Raw genomic sequence first — 26,013 nt, forward strand, 5'->3', positions numbered from 1 at the left:
GTGAAAGGATGGGGTGTAATGGACCCTGTTCCCAGTCATATCCCCTTCTTGGGAACTGCAGCTGATGAAGAGAGACCCTCACTAGCCATGTACTGAATATTTACACCAGTCCTCACCTAGGACAACCAGAGTCTCTCTGCTAGGAATTTGACATTTTGAACTAAAAGTTACAGAAATATAAGACTAGGAGAAAGTGTAGGAACTTCTGCCATCAAGGAGCCCAGCGTTATCTTAATTCTACTGTTTCTGAGGCTTGGATACAACCTGTATTATTACCTGTAGCTGTTCTGGCAAATTACCACAAACTGGATGGTTTAAAAGAACAGATATTAATTCTCTCATAGTCCTGGAGGGCAGGTCCAAAATCAAGATATCAGTAGGACTGTACTCCCTACAGAGGCTCTAGGGGAGAATCTATCTGTTCCTTTCTTCCCTAGCTTATGGCTTATTGGCTTGTAACCACATCACTCCCATCTGTGCCTCTGTCTGCACACCATCTTCTCTTCTGTCTTTCCCCTCTATGTGTCTCTTATAAACACACTTGCCACTGGATTTAGGGCCCACCTGGATAATCCAGGATGATTTTATCGTCTCAAGATTCTTAATTACACATACGAAGAAAGATCCTGTTTCTAAATTAAGTAACGTTCACAGGTTCTGGAGATTATGACATAAACATATTTTGGGCAGGGGCACCACTCAACCAAATACACCATGCTTCCAATTAACTTTTTCTTAAGTAGTGCAAGTTTCTATTACTTGAAACCCAAAGAACTTAGGTAGTTTGGTCTCTTGATGCTAGTGGCAGTAATTATAAGTTGTTTGTGCCATCTCTATACTAAGCTTGACTTCAGAAGTTCTCCAACTTTAGTGTAGTAAAAATTACTTTGGAACTTGTTAAAAATGCAGGTTTCTGCCCTCCTTTCCAGAGTTTCTCAATAAATTGGTCCAGGAATCTTCATTTTTAACAATTCCCAGATGGTCCTGGTGATAAAAGAAAGGGAAAATTGTGAAAGCTCAGACCCATTCATGTCCCATTCACATAAAAGCAAGAGGAAAAGCGATGAAAAATAATTTGAAAACTTTAATGATGTTGTTTATATAGTAAAAACATAAAATCTTTTAAATAAGGTACATTCAGTTTCTCAGAGCATCTAATATTCAGATAATTTATATTTCATACACTTTCCAACATTAAACAATTGACTAAATAATGCATTTTCTATAAAATGATAATTCAGTTTACACAGGTAAAAGTATATTACAAAAATACTCTACACAGGAAGAATGGCAGTACCTATCAGGAAATGTTACAAATATTCTGTTAAAAAATATATTTTATCTCTTTCATTTGTCATAATAATAAACAGAATATATATTTTTTTCTTTCTAAAATTAAGTCTTACACAGTTTCCCTTCAGGATGGTAATATGTACAAACCTTATATCTGAATGGATATAAATAGCAAATACTATAATAGTGTTACAGATATATTAGTAACTTTTACAGAAAAAAATGGCTTTCTAATAAAAGCCTCTAGTACAGCTGAATTCTCAAAGCTATTTAAGTTAGACATTCCCATGTTTAGTAAGGCACAATGGAGTCTAGTTTCTTATTTCCAGTTGAATTACTGCAAGCAGTAACAAGGAAAAATATAGTCAGTAGATATTGGACCAAATCTGTTAGTTGGATAAATTATTTGGGATTTATTAAACTTTGGTGGGAGATGTGAGTTCTTTCTCCACACCATAGTTTCTTTTCAGGCCCTGTGGCCAAATCTAGTCCTTGGTGATGAGAAAGAAATCATTGTACCCTCCTCAAGCGCCTGAGAAACAGTTTACTCATTTATTGGATCTGGTCCATGGTGAGGAAACAGCTCAATGACCATTTCCGGTTATAAGCAGCTTATCTTTAATGATTGGACCTGGTTCCCTATCATTTCTAAAAATAGCTTCTGATATAATCTGTACATGGTGAAGCTGTGAAGGAACCTGATGGTCTTCTTCAGACTCTGAGTGACAGTTTTGGGGAAGTGGTATGTCTTCAAGTGCTTTAGGGCATGCATCAGGCCCTTGCGGGTGTCTTGGTCATCATTTTTTATTCGCCAGAGGCTGAGAAGCTTCAGGATTTGATCACTTGATTTGCACGTCTTCATTGTTTTCTCAATGTCTTCTGTCGTCACTTTCTTCCCCGGCAAGCTTTCCATCAGCCTTAGAAGCTGCTCGAAGGTGAGGTTCATGTGCCCAATGTGCCTCTGCACGCTCTTTTCACAGAGTTCGATATCTGCATAAAGCAAAACCCAGAGACATTCACGTCATCCACCCAAAGCCGCCGTAAAGCTTCCCTGAGGCAAAAGGAGGTTCCCCAGAATTTCGTAACTTTAAGGAGAACCTCCTCCTTTCCTTTTGGGAGGGCTTAAGTAATGCTAGTTATTCCTGAGAATTGAGTTAAATATTATTTTGTGTTACACTAGGATAATATGCTTCCTATATTCTAGGCATCCAACACAGCTTTGTGAAAAGCCCAAATTTGGAAAATAACAGTGGGAAACTACAGACACACCGTTTTCTAAGAAAATTTGGAGAAATTAAAAGTGTAACCTTTTAGGAAAATCACAAAGTTAGCTATTTTATAATACAAACTTTCATTAACTGATACCCAATATATGTGCTATTTGAAGAATTAGGTCCTTCAAACGGTCTTTAATAAATAGCACCAGGAGATCGTCAGCGCAAAGGAGGAGCCGTGAAAACCCAATAATATGAGGCCAAAGAACAGCAGGATACACATGGCCTGGAGAACATTTCAGTAATGAGCTAGGACATAAACATAAGAGGCAATAAATAACGTTTCTATTGATGACATGAGTCATTTATTATCTGTGGGCCCGAAGGCAAGTCTGTTCATCTTTCTGGGCTGAAATGTCCTCATTTATAAAATAGGAAATTGGGTCCCTTCCAATTCTAACAGTCTCTGATTCTCTCCTTCCCTCTCTTTTTGCTTCAGGGCTAATTATACTTTCAAAGAATACATTTTGTTTGCCAAAAACAGAAGACAAGTTTACTCTTTGCGCAAGTGAAACCATTCAACTATTAAAGCTGTTAGTCGCCTAAAATCTGTTGCCTCAGTTTCAGATGTTTGAGGCTTTAAGGTTGTGTAGGACTCCTCAGTCATTTAACTACATGTGAAGAGCAGAATGGATTTCTCCTTGACACTGTCTGCATTATGAAAACGCTCCCTTATTTTTTCTGCCATGTCCTCCCAATGCTAATTAAAGTCAGAACTTTTTCTACTGTGTATCCTAAAGCTTATAGTCCACACTGGAGGGAACTTACTTCCTTTTCCTCTCCGATTCTCTCCCATCATAACACACACACACACACACACACACACACACACACACACAGAGTTTCTAAAGGAGATTCTCCAGGAAACTCAAACACTTTACAGACCTTATCTCATTAATCCTCACAACACATGCTATTAAAATGGTAATCTTAAAATAGGCTGTGTTCAGATGCAGAGAACAAACGTATGGACACCAAGGGGGGAAAGTGGCAGGTGGTGGTGGTGGGATGAATTGGGAGATTGGGATTGACATGTATACACTAATATGTATAAAATAGATCAATAAGTAAATAAATTTTTAAAAGTAAAATAAAATAGGCTGTGTTGTGAGGATTAATGAGAGGATACCTGTAAGACACTTAGAGGCTCTCTGGAGAGAATTACCACATAAATCCAACATAGTTTCCTGGTAGGAATGCAAAGTAAGATCTAAAGTGGTTAAAGAACTTCTAGATAGGCCAGAAGGGATGCTCCTAAAACTGCTAAGGGGATCCAGAGTCAGATTTCCTGAGGTCTAGTCCCTCATTTGAAATGTATTATCTCTCCCTTTAGAGAGACACTTGAAAAAGAAATTGGGGAGTAGAGGAGGTGAGAACAAAACCTCACATGACTGCTCTAGGAATAGCATATCCACTATCACTTGATGAATACGTTTTCAGTCCAAAAGTAATTCCCAAAGGGAAACATCATCCACACAACTAAACAGGTACATAGTCCTGTTTCTGTTGTAGGGCCGACAGGTGATTTCTGATCGAGTTGTTTATTTCAGGTTCCCATACCTTGGATGATCTTCTTGACCATATCTTGGTCTTTGTTTTGATGCTTCCATAACTTCAGCAGCTGGAAAGTCTGTTCTCGTGAGCTGTGTCGTCGTTTTATCCGATCTATGCTCTCTGCGTTCACTTTGGTGCCAGGCAAATTGTCTACCAGGACACTGAGCCAGTTCGGGGTAAGCTTTGTAGGAACAGCAAACCTAAAGAATGCCTCCTCACACAGGGTCATGTCTAAAGGAAGGTGGGAAAACCAAGAAGATTTACTCAATAATTGGATTCTTGGACGTCTAAGGGACAAAAATAATAATAGTAATAATAAAAACCAACACAGTTGAGTTTTCCAGGATATTGCATGCTAAAATGAGAAGTTTGAATAAAGTCAATCTTCTGTTGCCTGGTCTTAGTGGCAGATCACCAGTCCAACTGGGTTTATGTCCTTTCTAATGTTCTTTTAGAGCATTTTGTGGGGGGAGAGTTTAACAAACGTCTAATAAGAATGTATTACTGCTATAAATAACTTACAGCAAATATTCTATATATATAGCATAATGTGTATATATATGTTAATATATACATGAACATATTTTAATGTAACTGTGAAATATTTTGTTAAAGGTTTAGCTGGTGTCTACAGGTTACTTCAAGATCAATGTCAAATCACTGTCTTTAAGGGAGCTTGAAAAGTAATCTGAAATAGTGTATTATTTTCTGCGCACACACAGACACATAGTTTACCTTTGGGAACAAGGATGGATACAGATGTATAAGCGTACATTAAGTGGGAAAATAATCAAACACAAAAACATGTCATTTAGAAAAGAAATGCAATGGCCTGAGTGTCTGGGTAGGGTTGGTATATCCCAGGGATTAATAGTTTGTTTTTGGATTCGTTAGGTCTGGGTTTGAATCCTGACTCTGCCATTCAAGTTCATACATTAACTTGAACAAACTTTACAGTATTTTTATAAAGATTAAAGCCCATATAGCAAAAGTGTCTGGCATATAGTAAGTGCTCAAAGAATGATAGAAATAAAAGTATAAATGAATTAAAGAGAATGTTAGAGGTCACTCTTCTTCTATCCCTTCCCTCGTTCCATTATTTAATAAGAAAGCAGAAAAGCTGAATGACTTATCTAAGATTTTTACAGCACAGTGAAAGAATGTTGGAACTGGGTTTGAATCTTCAATCTCCCAACCCACATTCCTATGTTTTATATACTTCTATGTCGCACAAAAAGATGTTTGGGGAGAGTCAAGCTGATTAAATGCTAAAAGGTCGACCCTCCTTGGTGTGATGAGTCCTTGGTAGAAGGTCTGAGGTTAGTGTGGTGGTAGGAGTGACAAGGTGAGGACAGCAACCTGATTAGTACCGTCACCAACATGAGGTACATTCAGGAAACTTGAGCTTGGAGCTACTGACCTTTCCTGAATAAAGAGTTTAAGACAAGTACAGGAACTTAGAACTTCCATGCAACAGTTGCAGTAATACCATAGGTAACAAAGCCAGTATTGCATTTCTAATTTGTCATCTATGTATGTCACTATGCTTCTTTGTTGCCAATTTATACTTTGGCTAATAATACAGATATTCTTAAAAGTGATAAAAATGCATAGCTTAAAAAATTCTGCAGTTTGGACTCTGATCATCGAACCTTAAACAAAATCTTTACACCACCCCGTTCTCCGTGGGTAACATTTGATTCAAGTGTGAAAGGGTTTGGAGCATGATTGTGAGAAGATGGGGACTTTTTGAAAGATTTTGAGTTGTGGCTTTAGCGATGATGCACAGGGAATAGTCTTAGTTGGTTAAAATTCAAGAAAGGGAAAATACAAGTTTGACTAAGAAGGGCTGGAGGGTCTTGTATTCAACTCAGAGGTGGTACAAAGACTGCTATTTTGAAACATAATTACCTATTCCACACTTGTGAGTCGCTTCACCGTTTCCAGAACATACATTGTCATGCGTTGCGTTTCCTTTCTGAGCTAGCAGGAGCCCAAGTGCACTGCAGTTTGTGTGCTTTCTACAGGGTGCTTTGGATGACGTCTCACTGGAGAAGAACCCATCTGGGCAACTTCCGCAAACTGTGTTTCGCTCCGGGGTCCCTACAGCAAATACCAAGCCATTTAGCACATTCTTCTCAAGTACTTTCGCCGCAGATACCATCTTTTCTTTTTTTTTTACATCTTTATTGGAGTATAATTGCTTTCCAGTGGTGTGTTAGTTTCTGCTTTATAACAAAGTGAATCAGTTATACATATGCATATGTTCCCATATCTCTTCCCTCTTGCGTCTCCCTCCCTCCCACCCTCCCCATCCCACCCCTCTAGGTGGTCACGAAGCACCGAGCTGATCTCCCTGTGCTATGCGGCTGCTTCCCACTAGCTGTCTAGTTTACGTTTGGTAGTGTCTATATGTCCATGCCTCTCTCTCACTTTGTCACAGCTCACCCTTCCCCCTCCCCATATCCTCAAGTCCATTCTGTAGTAGGTCTGTGTCTTACCCCTAGGTTCTTCATGACATTTTTTTTTCTTAAATTCCATATGTTTGGATAAGACTTTTCACTTGGTTTTTACTGCGACTATTATATTGCACAAAACTTGAGGCATTTTCATTTTTCACTTCATTAGACAGAACAAAACTTCTAGAGTTAGCCCCTTAGGCAGTCTCCCCTACTTGTAATACAAACACAAACGTGTTTTGTTGTTACCTACAAGCACAAAATTGGGGAGGAAAGAAAAGAAGCGTATGATGTTCAATTAGTCCTGCCTGTGCTAAACTGTCAGTAAGATCTTTTTGTCAACCATAATCTCCACACAATTATTCCTGGGAAATCATGAAGGTAACTGCTGTGTAACTGCTGTAATATCATTCTTTGAAATCAGTACCCATGGAATGCTGCATCGTTAAATTCCAATCAGTTCCTACTGAAGTTCCTTCTTTCCTGAATCCTAATCGTGAAGCAACTCATAAGTATGCTAACCTTGAGAAGTAAAAATTTACAACATTATAATAAACTTTTGAAGGTGGCAATAAAGTTGACCATAGACTCAAAAGCGTAAGCCTACAATTACATAGTAAATGGAAGATGATATACCATTTACTTAAACTGTCGAGTCTGAAAAGAGCACAGTCGTTAAAATTCAGGGAAGGGTGACTGTAAGGGCATTTTATTTCATGGTGGAGAGATACTTGATAAATTTGGGTAAATCATTGGCAGGAAAACTTGAACCAGTCAACAACTAAAGATGCTATTAAAAATAAATATCTTCAAACCCTCGACTCTATGCCTGGGTAGATCATACATTACAGTGTACTTGCATATGAAAATACCTCCATCTAGTGTAAGCTAGTTGAACAGATTTAGACTTTAATATTCAAATGTAGCTTTTACAGGCCAGTTCTGGCTGACGCAAGATACCAAATACTAAAGGGACAAAGGAAAGCTACAGAAAGTTAATAAATTTCATTTATTAAAATTTTCAACCTCCCATCTCATTGTATCCTTTTCCAAAACCAGAAAAAAAGAGTACAATGGATCGGTTTTAGTTTCAACTCTGGCTTCTTTCTTTTCAAAAGGGATTGATGAGGCATTGGCCAATAAAAATGACAGACGGTTGGCAGAAAAAAAAGAGAAGGGGGACCCGTGCATGAAACCTTCACATGTTAAATGCCATTTGCAGGGTTGCAGTGACATCATCTTAGGAACCACTTTACAAAGAGGTCTATTTTTTTAAGTACTTTCTTGCTACACTCCTCTCCTTAAATGGGATCCAACTTGATACCAAATTATCCAATATCGTAAGCAGAGGTATTTGGACAGAGATTCCATGGTATTATTTCATTGCTACTATTCTGGGGATAAATGGTCTTGGACATCTGGATCCAAGTCTCCCTTTGCCAACTGCACAAAGAAGAATCTTGTCATTCTTCACATACATGTTGATGGCTTGGGTGTTCTCATGTGTCCCAATGAGAAAATCATAGGTACAAGACATTCTTTCAGGCAATTTAGCCTTTAAAGTTCTCTACCAAGAGGAATCCAAGAATTATAGAAGGAAAGTTTTTTTAATGTATTTGGAGGCTTTATGTAATGACCTTTCTGAAAACGACTCCCCTCTTTTATGACTGATAGAACTTCTTATAAAAAGATGTATCCATCTAAGTAAATGATTTTGCCTTATTAATATCAACAGAAACATACAAAGTACAATCTGGCAGGCAAAATGTGAAATAGAATGGCAAGAGGAGTTGTGCTTTTCAGTGGAGAATTCACCATGCTAGCCATAAGCAATTACATAAGAATTACGGGACTAACAGGATGAAGTACAGTTGATCCTTGAACAGTGGTGGGTTGGGGGCACCAACAGGCTGCACAGTCGAAAATCCCATTATAACTTTATAGTCAGCCCTCTGTAGCGGGGTTCTGCATTCACAGATTCAAGCAACTGTGATCATGTCGTACTGTAGTATTTACTATTGAAAAAAAATGTGCATACAAGTGGACCTGCGTAGTTCAAACCCATGTTTTCAAGGGTCAGTGTAAAATATGGAGAGGAGAAGACAATCTGGCTTCAAAACAACAACCACGGGCTTCCCTGGTGGCGCAGTGGTTGGGAGTCCGCCTGCCGATGCAGGGGACACGGGTTCGTGCCCCGGTCCGGGAAGATCCCACATACCGCGGAGCGGCTGGGCCCGTGAGCCATGGCCGCTGAGCCTGCGCGTCCGGAGCCTGTGCTCCGCAACGGGAGAGCCCACAACAGTGAGAGGCCCGTGCACCGCAAAAAAAAAAAAAAACAAGAATGATTATTAAATACTTTTTAGAATAATACTACAGAATCATGTCTTTGGACTGGAAACCTCGTATTTTCCATGAGGAACTCCTTTGTAGGTTTCTAGGGAGGGAGCAGTAAGTAAATGAATAAACGTGTACCTTTGTACTAAGTCTTCTGGCTGCCTGCTTACTTCGTTCTACAAACAAATTTTCATGCTTGTGTGAGAAAAATCCTTACTACTTCCATTATTTTTCAAAACTTTCTAGTTTCCAAGCTGCATAGCCCCTGCTTAATTAATTTCCCCACATATATAAATTACTGAATTGAATTCAGTGGATCTGTTTCTGTTGGGTGGGCTTCCCCCTCTACACCTTGGCTTAGCTTTTGAGTCCCAAAGATTCATCCAATAAAAGCTAAGAAGTGTCACCAATTTCTTCCCCAGATGCTCATACTAGAGGCATTTTAAGGAACTGTCATGCAGTTTGCACCTTCTGTGATTAATTTTATAAAATTCACAAGTTAGGCAACTTAGTAGTTCTTTTTTTTTTTTTTTTTTTTTTTTTGTGGTACGCGGGGCTCTCGCTGTTGTGGCCTCTCCCATTGCGGAGCACAGGCTCCGGATGCGCAGGCTCAGCGGCCATGGCTCACGGGCCCAGCCGCTCCGCGGCATGTGGGATCCTCCCAGACCGGGGCAGGAACCCGTGTCCCCTGCATCGGCAGGCGGGCCCTCAACCACTGCGCCACCAGGGAAGCCCAGTAGTAAAATTTTTGAATATGTTTCCTTTGTAGGCCTTTAAACCTAAAATGTTTATAATCATTTAGAATCTATATTACAACTTCTTAAAGTCAAAATAGTTACAAATAATTAGCATCCTCAAAAGCAATGACTGTCAACCAGGGGTGATTTTGCCATCCAGGGCACATTTGGCAATGTCTGGGACATTTTTGGTTGTCACAACTGGGGGAAGAGTGCTATTAGCATCTAGTGGCTAAAGACCAGGGATACTGCTAAACACTCTACAGTGTACCAGACAGCTGCCCACAAAAAGAATTATCCAGCCCCCAAACGTTAGTAGAGCTGAGGTTGAGAAACACTGCTTCAGACTGTGTCACTGGAATCTATACCGATTACTGCTTCCTCCAGAAAAGTAGGTGAATACTCTTAGTTTTCCCAGGCCAGGAGAGCAGGCAGACTATACCGAAGCTTCGTGAATGTAGCAAAAAAACAAAAAAAAAGTGGGTTACAACCTTAGAAAGTTCAGTGCACACTGGCCTTAACCTATGCTATTCAAAATGCAAAAAGAGAAAGTACTTTGTTTGTAGACAAGTCCTTACTCTTGGCTTGGCAGTCTGCTTTGTCTAAGATAAAGGATAAGCTCATTGAAGAGATGCTGCTACCATCTTTATCCTCCCAGACACTCAACTGCCAGGCCAAAGGAAGAACTAGCTTCATTTTTAATAATGAACTGCATTTCCCCTAGCCATTCTCATTTCTTACATAATTAATTATAACTACTCATTGTTAGCACGCCAGAGCCTCATTAATATCAGCATAATTACTCTCTTGGTATCAGTTAACATTTTTAATGTTTGTCAGGAAGCACTGCAGTTTGAAGCTCTCCATGCTGAAGTGAAACACAGAGGCATAGCTCAGCTATAAACAGTGCAACTCGGAGTGTGTCCCTTTAAGGAAGAGCAGTCAATCATGCATCTCATTAGGGAGTGATTTGCTGCATTTGAGATTTGTGACTAAATTGCCCCTTAGTGGCAAAGTGTTCCTCTGAGGAATGGTTCTTTGGCAGCCATCCAGACACATAGTACATACCTAGCAGGTTCCATTACCTTTGCAATTTGCTGTCCTGTAATGTCACCAGGACAAACGTGTTCCCTTAACCTTTCCCTACTGCCTGACTTTGTGTGATGCTAATGAATTCGGCCGCATGTTGGAAGCGAATGCATACCGGCGTGTAGCACTCCGAATCCAGAGGGACAGCTCTTATGTTTCAAGCAGAACTCCAGCTCCAGGTAGCGCCCCTCCTCGCATTCGCACACGCGGTTGTGGGTGCGATTGCACTCCTGCTTGACGTACTGCAGTTCCTTGCACACTGGGCTGCAGTACAGACACTCGTCGCTGGTGTGCCAGCTGTCTGTGTAGTAGTGGTCAGGACAAGGGGCGCACAGGGTCTTCCGCCTCGCCGTGCAGTGCTGCTTTAGGGAGGTGCCCGGAGGACATTTATCACACAGCAGCTGACGAGAGGTGTCAGGGTCATAATGAAGGTACTTTGGAGGAAAGGTTTCCTGGGTGGTCCATTTAATGGAGATGTCCAGGAACTAGAAGAAGAAAGGGAAATCGTGGCATGTTAGCATGGAAATGGGGTGGTTCTTCTGTGCAAAAGCATCATTAACCTCAAAGAGTCCTTTAATACCTGAAGCCTCATGCCCTTCCTGCCTACTGAGCTACGACCCCAGAAAGTGAGTTCAGAAGCCATAATTCTTGCCTCTAAGTAGCTTAATCTCAAAGACCAAGATGGCAATAGCAGCAAAACATATTCAGTAAATCTAGCTCGTAGATGGCTGGAGTGGAAAGCTCATCAGAATAGAAATGATTACACTTGGATGCACCGCTAAACAACCCATGTGCCCTGAGTGACACTTTACCTCCCTGGGCTTCAGGATTATCTAGATTAGTGAGTTGGGGGAACTAGTGGTTCTCAGAATAGCTCTACCAGAATCACCTAGACACCTTGATAACGTGTAGATTCCTGAGATTTATATCCCTAAACATTCTGATTCCACAGATGTGAAGTTGGGGCTGGGGATTGAAAAATCTACTGCTGTGATTCCCATGTGTGGAGCCCATACTCAATAAATATAATTTATTCACTTGACGATAGTTGTGTCCCAGGCTCTGTTCTGGGCAATTGGGATACAGTAGTGAATAAAATAGTCAATAAACTCTGTCTATGGAGTTTACCATCCAACTGGGGGAGTAAGAAAATAAATAACAAATTACACATAAATTATACAATAGAAAATAAGTGTTGTAAAAAAATTGGAAATATGGAGGGGAAGGTAGAGAGATAACAAACTTTAAATGGGGTGGTCACAGTGGCATATTTAGGACGAGATGATATTTTTCTTTTAGTTTTCCCGTTCTAAGATGTAATGATTCCAAACATATGGTAAAGTAAACAGTTGGTGATTACAGTCATTCTGATCATTCATTCACTCATGCAACAGATATGTACTGCATGCCTACCAGAAATATACCAGAAATATGCTGGTGAGTAAGATGTGATCTTGGGACTTCCCTGGAGGTGCAGTGGTTAAGGATCCACCTGCCAAAGCAGGGGACATGGGTTCGATCCCTGGTCCGGGAAGATCCCACGTGCCACAGAGAAATTAAACCCGTGCGTCACAACTACTGAGCCTGCGCTCTAGAGCCCATGAGCCACAACTACTGAGCCCACGCACCGCAACTACTGAAGCCCGCGGGCCTAGAGCCTGTGCTCCACAACGAGAGAAGCCACTGCGATGAGAAGCCCGCACACCGCAACGAAGATCCAATGCAGCCAAAAAGAAAAAAAAATGATAAAAGATATGATCTTTGTCTTTGTGCAGCTGGTAATCTACTGGAAGATTCCTAGAATTTTAAGACATATTTCCTCCATAACATCATATGGTGCAGTCTTGAATCTCATAGGTGAATGATGTCTAGAAAATTAAATGACCACCTCTCTTAAGGTTAATTGGGAAAAACTTCAGGGAGCAGGCAGGGTTTCAGAAGTTTCCGTCCATAATGGCCGAAGAGCTGTGTGTGTAGGAGAAAGATTTTGCAGGCAAGAGTACTGCTTGGGAAGGCAGCGCCACATGGGCATTCTGTCTTGTAGTCTAGATCTCAGAAGGTCTTCAAGGGAACACTGAAGTAGTTCTTCACACTAATTAGAAGAAAAGGTGTTGTTTGTGCGTAGGGGTGGTTTGTTTGGGTTTTATTGTTTGTTTCTGATACAGGGATCAACACTGACTGTTCTCAGGCTTTGGGAAGGTGGCAGGCCAAACAATAATTTTTTCCAAACTTTCTTCTTTGCAGAACTCAGGAAATCTCACAGAAACCCATTGACCTGGAAAAAGTGTGCCAAGCTAGGAAAACAGCACTCCCTTTTGAAAGAGGAATAACAAAGGTAAAGAAAGGCCTTTTTCATACGCATTTGGGCATTTTAATAAGTAATTCTATTCACTTCTTATTGGGACATGACAAGGGTCAGGGATGTCTGGACCTAATATGAGCTGATAAACCAGATTGAAAGAATTAAAGATCTCACCTAGGGCCATGGACTTTTTAACTGAGAGCAATTTTCAGAGTGCTGTGATGTAAGGGACTCCTAACCAACAATAAGTAGAATACAGTGCAAAACCAGGGCTGCTTCGGTGGTATTTTCAGGACGCTCTCATGACCCGAGGGTTTTGGGGAAAAGTATGTTCTTGAATTTCCCTGGGGTTTTCTATTGGCTCAGATAAACTGGGTCAACATTAGGAGAAAGAAGTGGACCAGTAACGAGTGAAAGCTCTGTGGTTTGGTCTGGATTTGTCAGAAATAGATGGAATCTGTTCATTCAACACATATCTATTGAGCATCTACCGTGTACCAGGCATTGTAGAAGATCTTAGCATATGGTGGCACACGAAACAAAGATGCTCTTCAACCTGCCCACAGTCTAGTGAGGAGGCAGAGAACATAGAAGGAAAGAATAAATAACTACAAATAACGATCAATGTTTGGAAGGAAATGAAGCAAGATGAACTGACTTTGTTGCTTCTTGGTCATTCGAATCATATTATGCTATATTTTTCAAGGCCCCTGTGTGGGCTTGGCTCAAATATTTCTAAAATATTCAACGCTAGGGAATGAAGTTTTCCTGATGCAACTCGCAAAGCCACAGGAAAGCAATGAAAAATGCTTTTTTTCTCTTGATGTTCACTTTCAATTTCCTGAAAAGCCACTTTTGAGGGTTCTCTTCTTTCAAGAAGCTCAGCTCAGAGGTCCATAGGGATATGCCTTTGTCTTGCTTGCTGCTGCTGAGTGAGCCCCATCCTGGTAGGGCTAGCAGTCCTGAGACTTCCCCCCGCCTGACTTCCCATCACGCCCCCTTCCTCACACCCACATGGCTCATTTACTCATCAGCGGACCCTTTTCTCTCTTACCAAGAAGTGACGAGGATGAGATGGGAAAACCCCACAGATGGTGCTCACTACAAGCAGCCCCACAAATACAAGACCTGACCAAGAATACTGATGCAATTTGTATTTTTCTAGGCAATTGGACATGACATTGTTGATTTCCTGAAACCATGCTTAGGAAATGAGTTGCCATCTCTTCAAAATACAGGGAAGCTTAGGTGAAACGAATCCACAGAGAAAAAATAAATAAATCAGGTTGACATAAGGATTAGAGAGCAGTTATAATGGTGAAGGTCATTTCTCCTCGACTACCGCATGGAATGATTGTATATATTTTTGAAAAAATTGGAAAGCCGTTAGGAACTGCAGACTTGTTTTCAGCAAGTTGCATTGGGCCTCTGTGTTGTATTTGAAAATTTTCCACTTTGGTAAAATGACAGAACTCTGTGTGGCCCTTATTGGATACGGAGTCTCCCTATCTGGTTAGCCCCAATTCCTGCACCGAATTTCTGGAACCAGTTACTGGACAGAGGATGGGCAAAGTTAATAAAGCTCTTCATCTCAGTCCTCTCTCTCACTTTCTTCTGCCTTTCCTAGAAAAGCAATGAGGAAGAAGCCAAAGGAGGACAGACCATCTTAACACTGGCTCTATCTCCTTTGCCAGCTGATAATATTTAAAGTCTAAGAAGAGTTCAAAAATAAATGTTTCTGTGCAGTGCATAACATAACCACTGATGAATATCTGCAAAGGCTGGGACACGTACATAGGTGTCTATGCAGAAGCATAAAGTGCTGTCTGTAAAAGAGGCCAGTCTGCTTTGGGTTATGCTTGATTTTTAAAGAAAAATTAAATGGAATTTTCTCTCCATTTTTTCTTTCTTCCTCTCCCCATTCCCTACCCATCCATCCTCTAGGTGGATTAGGTGTAGACCCCTAATCCTTGAAGGGAATCCAGAAGTCCTCTAATCTAGTGCCTCCCACAAGTCCAGGAATCCTTCCTGAAGCCCCCCATGTCTCTTTTCTTGAAAGGACAGTTCAGGCTCCATCTATAGTAGCTTTGTCCCTCTCCTCACCTTCCATTTTTCTTTCATGTTGGACTGTGTTAAAGAATGTTCTCTTTCAAACCCAACCATCTTTCCTCATCTGTCAAATATTAGCAGGTGATGGTAGTGGGTGAAGGTGATGGGTGGGCTGAATTAGTTGTTCTCTGAAGCATTTTCTGGCTCTACCATTTTTCTTTCTATCACTGTAATATTGACAGAGTTTAAGTAGCCAATGAACTTGGAAACAAATGTTTTGCTCTAACCCCCCTCCTACTTCTTGTTCCACTCTTTTATTTGTAAAACCCCTTTTTACAATACTTTGCTCTACTGTGCTTTGATTTATTGTGCTTCACAGCACAATATATGTGTTTTTTACAACTGAACGTTTGTGGCAACCCCGTGTTGAGCGTCCATTGGCGCCATTTTTCCAGCAGCACTTGCTCACTTCGTGTCTCTGTGTCACATTTTGGTAATGCTTTTGCAATGTTTCAAACTTTTCCATTATCATTCTATTTGCTGTGGTAATGTGTGATCGGTGATCTTTTTCTTTTTCCCCTGGCCATGCCACGTGGCATGTGAGATTGTAGTTCCCCAACCAGGGATGGAACTCGTGCCCCTGCAGTGCAAGCACAGAGTCTTAACCACTGGACCGCCAGGGACTTCCCTGTGATCAGTGATCTTTAATGTTATTATTGCAAAAAGATTATGACCTACTGAAGGCTCAGATGACAGCATTTTTTGACGATAAAGTACTTTTTAATTAGGGTATATACATTGTTCTGTAGACATAATGCCATTGCACACTTAATAGGCTACAGTATAGTGTAAACATAACTTTTATATGCACTGGGAAACCAAAAGATTCATGTGATGTGCTTTATTGTGATATTCCTTTGATTGTGGTGGTCTGGAATCGAATCCACGGTATCTCCAAGCTATGCCTATACTGCAGAACTCTCTTATCAACCTCCAGTTTTCAGATTCACCCATGCCTTCCATTCCCTCTGTAAAACCAAGGGCTGCCCCAGCTCTCCGGATTCTTAGCCATGCCTTCTCCTTGAGCATTCCAACTCCCATTTGCTCTCTTAAAAAAGTCAGTGGTATGTTTGCTGCTGACTCTGTTGATGCTTATTGTATGTATGTGTCTATATATGCTGTAGTTGTAACTATAGTTGGGAGACTCAAATATTATGTAAACCAGTAAACATGGGTGTGAAAAAATTATTTTTCTATGAAAAGTAAATTGAATGCTTGGGGGATGACTTGATAAAGTTGAGGCATGGAAAAACAAAACAACAACAACAGAACCCTACCATAGCATCTGAGGTAGCTGAGACAACTGCAAAAACAAAATGGGGAAAACATCCAGAAGGACTATATTATCAATTTATTTCAAAAATGTCTTTAAGTTCCAAAACTGAAATGGATGGGCAATACATTTTAGATAAGGGTTTTGTAAGAAAGACAGCAGGGGACTCCAGGTAGCCAACACAGATTCTAAGAAAGGCCTTGACTATATCTCAAAATACAGGTGAATGAATGTTTATTTAAATGTTTTAAGTCAAAATAAAATATTTAAGATATAGGTATATAATTTTTATTATTAAATGCTTTAACTGATCTTTCAATTAATCACATAACTCTTAGTCCCAAACATAAAATTTCTAACAAAATTCGCCATATTTAGGAGTTATATGGTAGTGGAAAGAAAAATGGGCAATATGAAGGTAGAATTCTGTTTTGTCTATTCCATTCTAACAAACACACATTAAATCTCTGTGCCAGGCGGTGAACTAAAAAATAATCTTTATAACACATTGGTTGGTACCTACTTTATGATGTTTTACCATTATCATCATTAAGTCTCCACAAGCTACAAAATGAGTCTTAGAATGACCAACCATCCCAGGTCACAGTGATTAGTAGAGGCAGAATTAAAACCCAGAGCATGTGTCATAGAATACTATTGTTTGGCCATATCCTTTAACATTTACTAAATGCTCTAACTTACGCTATAGCCTTCACGCGTAGTCCAAAAGTAAGCCCTAAAATGCTAACTTTTCATTCAGATTCGAGAGCATAGTGTTAGGAGATCACGAAAGTGAGGAGATCAACCAAAGCCTTTCCAAAGTCTAGATGAACTGATGATTTTTCTTTCTTTGTGCTAAGACTAGCTCTTGTCCAAAGTTACTGAGATGGAAATTTCTTAGATGACAAGTGATTTCACTACAGCAGGCTACCAGTATATGCTTCTCCTTAAAGGATACAAGAATACACTTCCTCCAGCAAATTTATTTTTGCATGATGCAATGCAGCCAGTCGCATACCACTGGGCTTGCTCTCTCTGGTATACAGAACCATGAGTGACCCGGTGGGTTTCCGTTTATGGAAAATTCATTAAAAGGAGCCCACACAAAGCTTGAAATAACTACTTGGTTTGGGAGTTCCTTTTGTGATCCCTCGTCATGATCTTTGCCACAGAAAACTATTTGAGGACTCTCCAGAGTTAGCTAAACTTCTGGTCAGTTTGGAAACCATAGTATTTTACAGTTCATCTTAGCCAAGAAAGGAAACATTCAGGATATATATCATGGTGAGTTTCCTAAAGATCTCTTGTAGTATAAACTATAAAGCTTTTTTTTTTTTTTAAAAAAAAAACCTCTTTTCCTATGAAGGTTAGTTTACTTGACTTTCTATAGTCTTATAGTGTAGTAACTTCTCTCCTATTTCCTCCATTCCTTAAATTATTTATTCATTCATTCAGTGAACACTTATTAAAACAATTACTATGCTCTGGAAATATTGCTAAACAATGGGGTTGAATAAGTTAATGTTCCTGTTTGCTAGAACATTCATCCCAAAGCCTAGGCTGATGTAAAATACTCATAAATCACTGCAAAACAATTGGAGGTAAAACAGAGAAAAAGAGGATCAAGAAAAGGCTCAATAGAGAAACAGGTCAGAAATGAGGAGAAGCTGAAATTAGACAGTGGTAAGGAGGAGAGGAAGGGATAGGTATGATATATTAGCTGATTGCATGGCGAGGGAGGTACTAGAAATAGCAAATAGAGAACATGCCCATGAATTCTGACTACTAGATATGTGGTGTTGCCATTAATTACCAACAGCAGGAGGAGGAAACAGTTATGGAGGAAGACAGTGAATTTAGTTTTGGATCTTCCAACTATGAGACTCAAGTGATGATGTCGAGTAGACACTTAACTACGTGTATCGGGTATTCAGGATAGAAACGCAGCTAAAGACACAGATTTCAGGGTTATGAACACGTAAATGGCTCTAGAAACAGAGAATAGGATGGCATTACCCAAGGATATTGTACAGAAGCAAAAAAAAGATTAAAATGTTTACCTTTGGAACCTACAGACATTTGCAAGATGGGATGAAAAAGAGAGAAAAAAAAGTAGGGATATCACAGAAAGTTTCAAGAAGAATGCTAAATGGATAATGTATAAGAATATCTAAAAAGCGTACAGCTTTTAGATCCATTAGATTGATGTGCATTTACAGGAGCACTTTTAGCTGGAAACCTGCATGCCAGGGTTCCAAGCTCAGTTCGACCACCAGCTTAATAACCCTTGGCCATTATCTTACCTCTACAATGAGAATAATCCTTATTTTATCTATCCCTATACAATTGTTTTAAAATTAGTAAAGGGACACAAATAAACTTGGTAAAGAATAAGATTCCATACAAGAATGAGTCATTATTACATATGCTAATTACATAGGAGGTGGGAAATGGGGGACATTTTGAATCAGTCTCATTTTAGGAGACATTTTGAAGTTTCTTGGTCAGTAGGGAGTAACACACCTAAAATATGCCGTAAGTCGATTATCGATCCTATTCTTAATCATTTCCAGAAAAAGCATCTCTGACTTGTTTTTAAAATCAGTTTCAGTATCTTCCCAACTTGTATCACTTGCTTGGTCTAAGTAAAATATTTCAAGGCAGTTCCACAGATTTGCTTAGAGGGCTCAGATAGAAAAGGATTTGTTTCCATACACCTTAAATGCTTAGCATGGTGTCTTATACATAGCACGTATTCAATATATCTATTTTAATTTTATTCAATTCAATAGATATTGAGTACCTACTATGTGTAATTAGGATTACTGGTGATTCTACAGACACAGATAAATAGCCTCCATGTAACGGATAAATTTTCAAGGACAAGGACAAAATCTGCAGCTTTCTCATCTGTAAAATGATAGTGATGACAGAATTTGCTTAAAGGAAGATTTTTTTTTAAGCATCCTTCATTTTGCTTGGCATTTTGCATGTACTATTCCATTTGTATTTAGCTTCTATTTGAAAGGTAAGTGTGTAAAAAAGCAGGTAGCTCATTTGAGAGGTTTATCTCCTGCTGCCAGTTCCCCACCTGAGGGTCTACCACTGCTTAATAATTTCCACAATAGCCAGGATTAGGTCTCTAGGTCAGGATGTAGAGCAAATGCATTAAAATCTGTTCATCTACTAGGAACTGATTTGCTGCCAACAGCTTTTGCTAGGTAAACAGGAGAAAGGAAACACAAGCAATTATGATTTATTAGATGAATCACTGGGCCAAATTTTACACTCTTTTGCTTCCCTTGGGGCTGAAGAACTGTCTCCAGGTAAAACTTAACTTTAAATGAGTTTTTTTCGGTTCCCTTCAAGAAGTTTCCTCTAGTTGTTTGGAGGCTTTTTCAATTAATTAGCAGTACCTTGTTTATGTTTGGAATCAACCAGAATTGTCAGAACAGAGTTGCTTATGAGGCTTGTGCTGCTTCAGAGGAGTTTATAGGTAATTAACATTTGATAGATTAACAAATAAATGAGAGAATCTCTAAGACAAAAGAACTTGTAATGCAGGTATACACTTAAGACTTCCCGAGGGAGATGTGTAGAAATCTCCCACATTTTGGATCTCAGATCTTAATATTTCTTCTCTTGGACTTCTATTAATCACCAGATTTGAGATATAGCATCAATTCTGAAAATTTCAACTCAACAACAGGGCTGGTTGCAATTTTCCTTATAATTATGTCCATTCAGGCCCACTTGACAAGCACAAGGGTGATATCACTAGTTCAGTTTTCCAGCTACAGTCCCTGGCATTTTGAGCTCAGAATGGGCAATACATTTTAGTATGTTGATTTTTTTTTTTTTTTTTTTTGCGGTACGCGGCCCTCTCACTGCTGTGGCCTCTCCCGTTGCGGAGCGCAGGCTCAGCGGCCATGGCTCACGGGCCCAGCCGCTCCACGGCATGTGGGATCTTCCTGGACTGGGGCACGAACCCGTGTCCCCTGCATTGGCAGACGGATTCTCAACCACTGTGCCACCAGGGAAGCCCTAGTATGTTGATATTTTTGAACATCAATTTTTAAATTCCATTTTATATCTACCTTTCCTCAAAGATAATACATTGCTCACATCATCCTATGAGTCAATCTGGTTGCTAATGATCTAGATTGAAGCCCAATCAATATATGGTCAAGGGCAGCTCGTGAGAGAAAGTTAGAAAAAAACAGCCATGGTGGTTATGAAATGGAATAGAAACTAGAAATGGAAATGGAATAAAACAGGATGTGATTTAAACATGTAGACATTTATCTTGTGCCTACAACATGCAAAACATCATACTGGAAGCCCTGGGTGATATGCTGAATAATAATAACACAGTATATTATAACATCATTACATAATAGGCTCTATACTGAGCCCTTTCTTCACATGCTATTGTCATCCATCCCCTCCAACCTCTGAGGTGATAGTATTAACCCCATTTTATAGATGAAGAAACAGTCTCAGAGAAGTTGAATAACTTGTCAAAAGTCACAGAGCTAGTACCCATCTGAGCTGGGATTCAAATCCAATCTTGTCTGAACCTAAGCCTTTAACAATTGACTATTCCCCCTGGGAACCTGCAGTATTACTAACGAGATAGGCACATAAATGATCACCTATGACACAATGTGAAATTCAGTAAGATCTATATTTTGTCTATCCGTCCATACATCCATCCATGCCATCCCATCCCCTATCTATCTGTCATCTATCTGTCTATCTACCTATCTGTCATCTATCTGTCTATCTATCTATCTATCATTTATCCCTGTGAATCAATTCTTCTCTGTCTTCTGTCCTGGAATGCAGTAGTTCACACGGGCTCTCTGGAAGATGGTCTTGTGAGACTGAGCAATCAGTTGCACTTTATACTAAGTAGCAGCTTCTCAGTGATGCACCCCCTTGAAGTTGCCTTCCTTTTTTGCTTACTCTTCTTTCACCCGCTCTTGCTTCCCTAGGATTGCACTTTTCTAATGAGGAGCTAAAATATAAAGCGTTTGCCTCATGCTCTATACCCTAATGGGTCTGGACTTAGAATTCAAGTCCAGTAAGGAGCCCAGGACATTTAATTTCAACAGAAAAAACAAAGACAAAAACATGGTGACCCCCTCCAGCTGAAGGAGGAGCTGAAAAAAGGATGAAAAAATACATTGCAATCACTTTGACCAAGGATATGACTCTGAACCGCATCCCAGGACATTCTTAACCCCGGCAGACAAGAGAACTCTGGTTGAAGGAACCCAGAAGCTTTGCTCTGCCTTATGGGTATTTTTCACGGGACTCAGCTGCTAGATGTAAGCTCCTACAGGACAGAAAATACTTCTCAACCAGGTCACCTTAGGGAAAATTACTTAACTTCTCTGAATCTCAGTCTCCTTGCCTGTAAAATAGATACCAATCTCCACATATCGAGGATTTTTGTGAAAATGAAGGTTCTTAGCATTGCCGTCTGTCCAGGACCTAGGATGATATAGAAATTAATACCTGGAACATGGTTTATTTGCAGTGAAAGAGGGAAAGAGAAAAAAATGTTGGAGGTCATATATGGACAATTAAGTGCTCTAATGTGGAAGTGACTTCTGTCATTTACACTCACAAGTCATTGCCAGAACTATTCACACCCCTACCCCCTTGCTCCCCAGAGAAAACTAAGAACTACAATCTTACCATGTTTCTGAAAGGGAGGAGAATGGAAAATGTTTACAAACGGCACTAACGACTACATCATTGTGCAGTAACCATCACTCACACTTTCTAGTTGACCTTTGTTTTAGCACAATCTAGTTGATTTTTTTCCTTTTACTGGATGTTAGAAGAGACAGGAAACAGTGTGGGAGCAGAGGGATGTGTCTAACAGCCCATGTAGAGTTCCAGTGCAGTATTTAATGGTCATGCCAACCCACCCATTATCATGCTTATTTCACCTGAACGTTTGACACTTATTCCAAAGAGCAGTATGCAGTTGTCGAGTACTTCCTTGTGAATACAGATTGAAAACTCTGCTCAAAAGGAGCCTAAGGAGATTGATGGTGACCATAATTATACCGCTTTAGTAAGTCCTGAGGGAATGTCTTGGACCTGGCTTCTACCTATATGGGATATGAAAATACACACATTAATGGCTTCTATGCTAGCTGAAGACAAAAAGGACTTGTTGCAGAATGAAAAAATAGTTTTTAGTTTAAAAGAATAATCTGTGATCCTAAAGCCCAGATCTAGTCTTGCTACTTAAAAGCAGGCGACATTTCAAAAGCTGCTTCCTCTTGTGATCTCATTGATTTAAACAAAATTTCTTATAAATGAAACCAATTGGGCAGAAGAAACTTTGACAATCGCAACAAAATAGATTTTTTTTTTAATTTCTTTGGTATACTTTTTGCATAGATAACTAAGTCCATTTGATCTTTGTATGTCTGGAATATTAGCAGGTATATAGTAAAAAATTTTGATTCATTTTTTAATGACAAAGACTTAAAACCAAAGCAGACCTTCCACACATCACCCGGTCCAACACCCCTGTTTTAGAGATGAACAAAGTAAGACTCAGAGAAGTGAAGTCACTGGCTGGACCTCAGAATCTAAGGCAAAACTGCGAAATAAGATCCCTTGCTTCTTGTCTGCTGTTGTAGAGCTCTTACTGTCATTACACCCCACAAATGAATTCCTAAATTACTTTTGTTGGTGTTGGTGTTGGTGTTGGTGGTGATGCCAACTGATGGTGGAGGGGGGCTTTCTAAAGAATAAGGTCTTGATATCCATATTTTCTAAGACTAAAAAATAGTTTTTTTGAACAAGAAAGTACCATTACATGGCAAGGGAGGTTTGGGGATCAAAGACCAGAGAAGAAAACTGAATTTACTAAAGGTGGTCACAAAGCTTAGATGAATTACTATCTTGTTTTAAATCTAAATTCATCTTGACACAGATTTTCCTACTTTAAAGTTGATTATTTAAGAGGCTCTTATAGAAAATGCTTCCAAGGTGCAGACTGAATTGTAGTGAAAATCCTAAGGCTGCTCTTTTTAGTTTTAAAGAAGATGCTTCAAGGAAATTAAACAATGTTTTCACAGTATTAAAACTATAATACTAAAGAGATTGATTTTTTAAAAATCCCAATAAGAAAGTAATAAATCAGGGCTTTTTGGAGCACACTACTTTTTTAGAAGTATGACCTTCAGAAATGACCTTTCATTTCCTCCTGCATCCTCTATCCATTTATGGTCTGTCTGATTCAGGTGCTTCTGAGAAATTAGGGTGAAAAATAAAACCTACCCAAGCACCTGGAAAGTTATGTCACCTTGTAGTTGAGAGAAACCATTTTAGTGTGTCTGTAGACTGTTCTGGCCTTTGGAACATTCATTTAGCAAGACCAGGTAAATGTGAGAGGGAGTGGGTACCACACAGCTTCTTACCTAATGTGTTGTAACACTATTCTTATCCCTACAACTGTCTAAAAGAATTCTTTTTTTAGACTTTCTATGCTAGTTACCCCAAAATAAATATTCTGTGGTAGTGAGTTCCAAAAACTAATTACATGTCACACAAAAATACCGTGTGTATTTCAAGTTGGCTATACCTCACTCTTTCTTCTTGCATAGATAGTTTACAGATGTTGCTAGGATTTCTGATTGACTAGTTCCTGCTCTTGTGGGTTGCTAAGTTTTATTTTGATTTTTGTTTTCTTTTCTAAACATGGCTGCTATTACTGTTCATATTTGCATTTTGTTTACCTGACTGTCAATATCAGAAATGTACTCTGGAGCTGCTCCCTCCTTTCCTCTCTTGCCCTGTGAAATATCCTTCCCTATGGCTTAAAAACAAACAAAAAACCCATTCTGTGCTCATGACCCAGATTTTCTTATCTCAAGTCCAGGCTTCCCCTGTGCTCTGAACTTTTTTGAATCCAAATGCCTATTTGACATCTCCATTGGGATGTTTTACGAATGTATCAAATTTATCAAACCAAGAATGAACACTTGATGGGAAGGTCAAAAAGGGGATTCAGCTGAGGTTAGGTAGCACCTGCAAGGGTATACATATAAATCTGGTTCATTTTTGTTGCTCTCTTAAGAATGGACCTCCACGACGGTATTGGTATGTATCTTCATAGTAGAAATGGACAAAAAAATATTTAAAATACTGGTCAGGTGGGTAGGGTGTTATATTTATATTTTGAAAGAGATCAAAGCTAACATTAAAATGTTAGATCTCCGGCAGTAAGCTACATTCTGTTGGGATCTCCATGGAAATTGCTGGTAGGTTATACACACACCCCAGCAAATCTCACCATAGCTCCTTTGACTCAGCAAACACACATTTAGCGTCAGGCACTGTGCAGACCTGGGGGCTATAAATATGAATCACATGAAAATTTATGTTTGCAAAGAGCTCATATTTTGTTTACCACAGGTGTAGTACTATCCCCTAGAAGTTCTGGAAATTTGTGGGCGATTTCTGTTGTCACAGTTTCTATGTGCTGCTAAATGTCCCCAATGATCAAGAATAATCCCATGTCCCACATACTTTCAAATGTCCTATTGACTGATATAAGTGATCTAAGTTAAAAAATATATATATATATCATTATATGAGCCTGGATTTGAACTCCATTTTATATATTTATATACACACACACACATATATATACACGCACATATATACACATATGTAAATATATATAAATATATATACACAAACACGTATACATATGTATATACATATAAAGTGGTTTTCGCATGATTTTTATACATATTGAATTTTCTAGGAATTTAACAACATAAAATTTGATAGAGGGTTGTACTTTGTTTTGTTCCAAACTTTAGCAAGATTTGTTCTCCATTCAAAAAATCACAGCACCAAAGCCTGGACTGATCATGGTTTTGAACCCCAGTGTGACACGTGTGCTCCCATCTTTGTTCCTCCTAGTCTGTTCATGGCAATTCTATGTAAAGATGCTAATATAACATTACTTCACTAAGTCTTCTAGTGAAGCTTATTTTATTATAAATTACTTTCTTTTTATTTCTCCTTTATAGTATAGTTATGCCAGTATATTGATTTTTTAAAATTCTGTATGTAGGTAAAATATAGGCGCTCTAAATTTCATTTCAGGAGAGCAAGGGAGTTGTTACATAGGGTTTTTTTGTTTGTTTGTTTGTTTGTTTTGTGGTACGCGGGCCTCTCACTGTTGTGGCCTCTTTCGTTGTGGAGCACAGCCTCCGGACGTGCAGGCTCAGCGGCATGGCTCACGGGCCCAGCCGCTCCACGGCATGTGGGATCTTCACGGACCGGGGCATGAACCTGTGTCCCCTGCATCAGCAGGCGGACTCTCAACCACTGCGCCACCAGCGAAGCCCACAAAGGGTTTTTTTAATAAGTGCATGGAAGAAGTCTGATCTGATGGAGAGCTACTGCTCTACAGGGTAAGACACTCAAATACACAGATAATGTTGGCATCTCTGCTCCATAGTAACAACCTCAGGGGTAGCCAAGCATCATTAGGTAAGGCGTTGAATAATGCAAACATAATTTTTTACAAAATTACTCTTTC

At 39.5% G+C, this 26,013-nt stretch overlaps 2 protein-coding genes across 2 annotated transcripts in view; one reads left to right on the top strand and one right to left on the bottom strand.

Moving 5' to 3' along the window:
- Nucleotides 1–1,301: 1,301 nt before the first annotated feature.
- The window catches only part of TNFRSF11B (TNF receptor superfamily member 11b), a gene marked incomplete at its 5' end in the record, with an annotated part of 28,673 nt that continues 3,961 nt past the window's right edge, over nucleotides 1,302–26,013 (bottom strand). The window contains 5 exons of the mRNA XM_082858458.1: nucleotides 1,302–2,283; nucleotides 4,128–4,352; nucleotides 6,033–6,224; nucleotides 10,856–11,225; nucleotides 24,194–24,273. Coding sequence (XP_082714584.1) covers nucleotides 1,895–2,283; nucleotides 4,128–4,352; nucleotides 6,033–6,224; nucleotides 10,856–11,225; nucleotides 24,194–24,273 — 1,256 coding nt within the window. The 3' untranslated portion in view covers nucleotides 1,302–1,894. The remainder of the gene's footprint in view (nucleotides 2,284–4,127; nucleotides 4,353–6,032; nucleotides 6,225–10,855; nucleotides 11,226–24,193; nucleotides 24,274–26,013) is intronic.
- Nucleotides 4,192–26,013, top strand: part of COLEC10 (collectin subfamily member 10) — a 173,268-nt gene continuing 151,446 nt past the window's right edge. Inside the window, exons 1-2 of the mRNA XM_082858751.1 lie at nucleotides 4,192–4,297; nucleotides 12,985–13,075. The gene's annotated coding sequence lies outside the window, so the exon portion shown is untranslated. The remainder of the gene's footprint in view (nucleotides 4,298–12,984; nucleotides 13,076–26,013) is intronic.

This window comes from Leucopleurus acutus (genome assembly GCF_964270905.1).
Source record: "Leucopleurus acutus genome assembly, chromosome: 17".
NCBI classification, from domain to species: domain Eukaryota; kingdom Metazoa; phylum Chordata; class Mammalia; order Artiodactyla; family Delphinidae; genus Leucopleurus; species Leucopleurus acutus.